The sequence below is a fragment of the Propithecus coquereli genome, unplaced genomic scaffold, assembly GCF_000956105.1.
Source record: "Propithecus coquereli isolate 6110/MARCELLA unplaced genomic scaffold, Pcoq_1.0 Scaffold535, whole genome shotgun sequence".
NCBI lineage: Eukaryota > Metazoa > Chordata > Mammalia > Primates > Indriidae > Propithecus > Propithecus coquereli.
Genome location: NW_012151230.1, coordinates 376,646 through 382,943, shown reverse-complemented (window position 1 = coordinate 382,943; position 6,298 = coordinate 376,646). Strand labels below are relative to the sequence as shown.

The 6,298-nt window shown below is 51.9% G+C and overlaps 1 protein-coding gene across 2 annotated transcripts in view; it reads right to left on the bottom strand.

Moving 5' to 3' along the window:
* Positions 1 to 6,298, bottom strand: part of ANKLE2 (ankyrin repeat and LEM domain containing 2) — a 17,529-nt gene that overhangs the window by 9,336 nt on the left and 1,895 nt on the right. The window contains exons 2-6 of one of the 2 annotated variants that reach the window (XM_012657262.1): positions 5,534 to 5,728; positions 4,288 to 4,481; positions 3,994 to 4,182; positions 2,899 to 3,021; positions 1,342 to 1,408 (exon numbers count right to left, since the gene is read on the bottom strand). In XM_012657262.1, the coding sequence (XP_012512716.1) occupies positions 1,342 to 1,408; positions 2,899 to 3,021; positions 3,994 to 4,182; positions 4,288 to 4,481; positions 5,534 to 5,728 (768 nt within the window). The remainder of the gene's footprint in view (positions 1 to 1,341; positions 1,409 to 2,898; positions 3,022 to 3,993; positions 4,183 to 4,287; positions 4,482 to 5,533; positions 5,729 to 6,298) is intronic. The other variant, XM_012657263.1, reaches the window with a different exon arrangement.

Sequence of the window (6,298 nt, the reverse complement as noted above, 5' to 3'; positions counted from 1 at the left end):
GCCTCCCGAGTAGCTGGGCCTACAGGCACGCACCACCATGCCTGGCTCATTTTTCTGTTTTTAGTAGAGATGGAGTCTCACTCTTGCTCAGGCTGGTCTGGAACTCCTGAGCTCAAGCGATCCTCCTGCCTGGGCCTCCCAGAGTGCTGGGATTACAGGTGTGAGCCACTGTGCCCGGCCTAAGCCAGGTCTCTGGAAGCGATGCCTACATTGCCCTGAGGAGGACATCCCTGCCGCCACCAGCACAATGCTGGGACCCACGTCCTGTGCGTATCACGCACACTTAGGAAGTATAATTAACATAAATTCCTAAGACTGGACGAGATCAGGGAACAAGTGAAGGCTCTGGATACTTTAGATCAGGGGTCAGCAAACTTCTTCTATAACAGGCCAGGTAGTAAACAACTGGGCTCTGTGGGCCATACAGTCTCTGTACCAGGAAAGTGCCCAGATGCAGCGTGCAAACGGACGGTCACAGCTGTGCACCACTAACGCTTTATTCACGAAAGCAGGCGGGAGCTGGGCAGTCGTATCTGTTGAGTCTGCTTTAAACGAAGACCAGTGGAGCTTGGGTAGGAACAGAGAAGGAAACACAGGCCACACAGCAGAGCCCAAGAGCTTCGAGCGTCTGCCGCCATCGCGTCCAGCAAACAGAACCACCAGACCTCTGGCTAAAGACGGCAAAGAGAAGGCTCCTTTCTACCATCTTCTGAAATGTGCTGAAAACAACACTCAGGAAGGTGGCAGGGAGAAGCCCCTCCTGGACACAGCCATCGTCACAGGCGGGGTGCCCATGGACCATGAGGCACAGGTGCCAACTACGTGAAGCTTCTGACCAGAGCAGGGGGCTCAGAGAGGGCAGGAAGGGCTGCCCCAGCTAGCGACAGACAGATCCGGAAGCCTCTGCAGGGGTGGGGGCTGTCCTGGAGAGCTGGGGGAGGAGCCGCCCCAGGCACCAGCCAAGGAGCACAGAAGGACACAAACAAGAGCCAAACCCTGCCCAGCGCTGCCCTTTGCCAACCTGCAGGCTCTACCGGAAGGAGGTGATCACAGAGAACCTGCTGGGAGAGACCTGCACAGATCACACGGGTCACACGGGGTGAGGCGTGAGCAACAGCTGACAACAGACAACCTCAAACAAGGTTCTCCCCCAGAAAGGCTCCAAGGACGGACACAGGACTCCAGAGCCGAGTTATGTGAAAACAGGAGGGAAACGAACTCAGGGAAGAAAAGGGTTGCCAAGGAGAGGTTTCCAAGGGACTGAAGGGCTCTCAGAGCTCTGCTGCGCGGCCCAGAGCACAAGGCGCGGGCGTGCACGGCAACACCCTGATCCCGTCTTACCCTTTAAATATTCTCTGATCCGCTCCTTCAGTTCCACAGATTTATTTTTGCTTCTTTCACAAATTACCTATTGGAAAAAAAGTGTCTAAATCTTATTTTATTGCAACATTTCCTTCATTACAGTGATTTTATAAAAGCAAGTTTTACAGTCAACAAGACAGTATCTTCATGCGGAAGTTTAATAAACCTCCCGCAAAACGTAAAACGTGTGCTTAAGAGAACACTCTGTCTCCTAAAACGTCTGTGTCAAAGCCTAAGGGGACAGGGCGAGAGCACACTCTGGGACCAGGGCTACCTTTACTCTTTCTCTTCGTGATTCTACATTTTGCAATTTTCTGCAAGGAAAGGAAAACTTAAAAGTTCAGGCTGCAGGCGGAGCAGATGCGTGTGGACGTGGTCATGGTTTCTCAGCTGTCCGAGTGCACTGCCCGGGAGCCCGTTCTCCCTGCGTGACCTTCCTGTGGCTGTGCACCGGGCCAGCGGAGCTCCTGTCTCCCACGGAACACAGACGTTAAGTTTTTGCAAGTACTGGGATCAATTTTCTCAGCCCTTGGAGAATCGTAGCAGTAAGAACAATTTTGCTAGAATCAACAGAAAACCAACAACCTTCACGTAAGCGGAAAAGAAAGGAAACGGCCTGTGAGAGCGACACCCGAGTGCAGCTTTTTTTCAGTCTGTAACTGACTGTGAGTTGAAGTGCTTTAAAAATGCCATGAGCTTTAAAGTTGGTTACCAAATAGCATTTTATAATGAAAAACACACAGAATTAAGTCATACCTATGCAAAACAATGGCAATTTCTCAATTGCAGAATTTTCTGGTAAATTTTTACTCTTTTTTTATGGGTTATTTTAAACTTTCTACAGGAAGTGGGCATTGCTTATGTAACAGTGGCAACTACAAGGGTGTGGGAGAAGCCACTGCCACCAGAAAAGGGGCCTTGTAGGTTCTGCTTCCAAAGGGGTGACAGGTCCAGTCAGCGACCTGCTCCAGGACACAGCACAAACCCAACCAGCCTTTCAAGCCCCAGGTCCAGGTCCCTCTTCTGCTTCCCAGGCACAGAACGGACACACCTCTGCCCTCTCTAAGGTGCAGTTTGCGCGATCGCTAAGGATCACGTGGGGCTTGTCTGGGTTGGGTGACAGCACATTGGAGGGGCCTGGCGCACACTGAGCTGCTTTGAGAGTCACCACCATCGTCTCTGTGCTCCCTGACCCTGGTCAATTGATGCGTTTCAGACTCGATGAAAGACTGTGAGCTGTTCAGAACAACTGACTGCCAGTTTTAGGAAAATAAAATTAGCAAATTGGCTCATTGGTACCAACATTATCAAAAGAAAAAAGAAAAAAAGAAACCAAGTCAGTTCATCCCCTCCTGGCTCCCGAGAGGCGTCACCCTCGCCGTGTGCCCGCCGCTCGGCCACCAGTGCTCGCACGCCCTCGAGGCAAACAACTCACGCACTCACTCGTGACTCCACTGTAGCAGTGACCACGGACTGTAAACGTATATATTTCCATTGCTAACTCTGGAGAGTAGTTGAATTTCAATGAGTACTTACATCTTCAGGTGTTTTATCGTATTTATTCCTTGGGTTTTTTACGGTCAAATGGTGGGAAGAAAGCACGTTGACCACATCTGCATTCCCAAACTTACAAGCAAAGTGCAATGGCGTGTCGTTGCCCTGAAAAAGGTGCAGAAGAAGCATGATTAATTACACTTCTTTGTCGCATAAGGTCACTCTACGGTGAAGTGAACACAGGTATTTATTTATTTATCTTGGAGACAGCGTCTTGCTCTGATGCCCAGGCTGGAGTGCAGTGATGTCATCACAGCTCACTGCAGCCTCCAGCTCCTGGCCTCAAGCGATCCTCTAGTCTCCCAAAGTGCTAGGATTACGGGTGTAAGCCACCTCACCTAGCCGGTATTTATTTTTTTTAAAAAAGCCTCAAAAACAAAAAAGACCATAAAAGACATTGCTTTTATAACTGAAAAGTAGCTGGCATGCCGGCACACGTCCACCTCACGCCAACACTGGAGCTCGGCATGCTGCCGTCGCCACTGAGTGGTGCCTGGCGCCTGGGCCCTGCGAGGAGCTCACAGTCGAACTGGGGCCTGACACGCGCCCAGTCAACAGCGACCCAGCTGTCATCCTTCAGGGCCCTGTACAACGTCACGATAAACAGATGACGGCAACATCCACAAAAAAACGAACCCCTAAGTTTGGCCTGTACTCAGAGAAAAGTCTCTCTAGCGGCTGACATCCCAACAAGTGAAGCTCTCTTCACCCCTGGCTTTAGGTCACTGTACTCCACAACACTTCCTCGTGCCCTGACTTCCCCCTGGTGCACCTCTGACCCTTCCTCACTCTCTGGGCAGTTCCCGGGTCACTTCCGCTGCCGCCTACAGACCAGCGGGCCCGATGGCCGACAGCCACCCTGAGCCGAGGCCGTGGAGCCAGCTGCCTCTCAGGCCCCGCACGTGGACGTCCCGCAGGCGGCCCGACTGCACCAGTGCAAACCGGTGCTTCTCTTCTCCAACCTTCGCCACGTGTCTCACACACTGACGGAGATGCTCTACGGGGAACACAAACTGTTCCGACTAGAAAACAGGCTACGACTCCTATCACCGAGAGCAGGCGGGGCAGGAAACACACCATCCTGTCGGGCGTGTTGAGGTAGAGGTCGACGATGTAGCAGATCCGCTTCTGCAGCATGGCCGCATCGTCGTCGGGGTACATCAGCCGCATGAAGTCAGGGTTTTCCAGGGTGGCTACGGTCAGCTGGCAGATGGAGGCCTGATTCTCTTTGGCAGCAACGTGCATGACATTGTACCTGCATCCCTCCTGAAAGAAAGGGCACGCTTTGAGCCTCATTTTCGGTACACACAGTCCAATTCTGTCCCAAGTACAGTGATCGCAAGGCACTCGCACAGCTCAAAGCAGGCTCACCTGCACGATGGTCGGGTTGTCTCCTGAACCGATCAGATACCGGGGATTACTCCAGACGAGATCGCAAAAGGCATCTTCTTCTCCCTTCTCCACAGCTTTCCGAAGCTTGGCAGTGAGGTCCTGCGTACGGGGATTTTTATAACTGTTCGCTCGCTCCTTGTTTGCCGTTTCTGACTCAGACAAGCACAAACCATCTGTCATTAAGAGACAGAATTTAAAAACACTTAATTTCACAAACAGTTTCTCATCACCTCCTCTGTGCTATGCTGAGAGGATAAACAGCTTTTCTGCAGAAGCGTCCAAGCCACTTGGGAGAAACAGGTAAGGAAGAGCAGCACGAGCAGCCCACAGTCCGCTACCAGCAGGCAGGCTGGGGCGCACCCAGACCCCACTAGGATCTGCCTGGGAAAGGCTTTGTGAATGAGGTGCCATTTGGTGAACTCTGAAAGCTAAGTCAGCTTTCGGCAGGTGGAGGAAGAACAGGGCAGCTGCAGCCAAGGGAACACCGCCAGCAACCATGCACGGCCCTCGGTGCGCAGGGGATACCCCCGAGAGGGGGAATGTTCTACACGTGATTCGCACGAGGGGAACTTTCAGACTGCAGAGAAAGAAATCTGTGAGCCGTTAGGAACCATTCTGGTTTCTGTGCAGGAAGCAGCTGTATGAGGCTGAGTGAGGGAACAGGCAGACAGGATTCTTCACTGAAGGCCAGGTGTGCGGGAGAGGGTGCCCCCGCCCGGAGCCCAGCCAGCTGGGGAAGCTGGACAGTTGTGGGGGGGGGGAAGGCGGGGCTCTGCGTGAAGCTGACTACCAGTGGCCTCTGCAAACAAGATCTTGGCCCTGAGCTGGGCGGTGGGTGTGGCCAGGTTTCTGGTTGGACGGCTCCTGTAGGTGAGCCTAACTTTCGTAGCTGCCCCAGTCCCAGAAGCGGGTATAGCTTCAGGTGGGGAAGCAGACTGGTCTCAGTATCAAAAAAAGACCCAGAATCCAACAGGCAGCAGGAGAGACAAGGGGACAGATGAAGGACAACGGTGTTCCCTTCAGCAATTCTCCACAGTTAAGATGCTAAGTACTGGCATGTCAGCTCAGGGTCCGAGTGGCTTCCTGGTCCACTCAGCCCCCATCCCCTCTACCCTCATGGAGAAAACGCGTGACCATGTATCAGGAAGAGGGCACAAGATAGTCCGGGGCAAATCTGACAGTAACGGCAAGATGTGAACTGCATATAATTTACCTTTCAACTCACCATTGCTAAAGAGTGGTGCTGTTTTCACAGGAGAAAGTGGGAGCGAGGTTTTGCTTGGAGAAGGGAAATAATCACAAACTCCCCTAGCGAACTTCTCAGCGTCTTCTCTGGTTGAAAAAGCTTTAAATCGGGACCCTTTGATCATTTTGACAGCTTGCAATGCTTCCTTTTTATTTTCATAAACGTGGACCCTTTCTGGTGGGAAAAGTAACACAGGAGAATCAGAGAAGATGGGCTGCAGCGCTGCTGCTGTCAACCCTGGGCTCAGTGGTCTGTGGAAACCGCAGCCACCCAGCCACCTGGGTCCATCCTTGCACTCACAGTTCAGACTTTCAGTCTTGAAGAAAAAGGGCCAAAAGAACACAGTTAATCAGCTTGATCATATGTGTTGTGAATAGCATGATGCGTATTTTATATATAACTGTAATTTAGTATCCCAAGATACCATACTAACAAGCAAATTTCATATGGATTAAAGGTCTAAATATAGGTTGGGCATGGTGGTTCACGCCTGTAATCCCAGCACTTCGGGAGGCTGAGGTGGGAGGATCCTTTGAGGCCAGGAGTTTTTGATCACCCTGAGAAACATAGCCAGACCCTGTTTCTACAAAAAATAAAAAAATTAGCCAGGCGTGGTGCACACCTGTAGTCCCAGCTACTTGGGAAGCTGAGGCAGGATGATTGCTTGAGTCCAGGAGTTTGAGGCTGTGGTGAGCTACGATGATGCCACTGTACTCCCAGCCTGGATGACAGAGACCCTGTCTC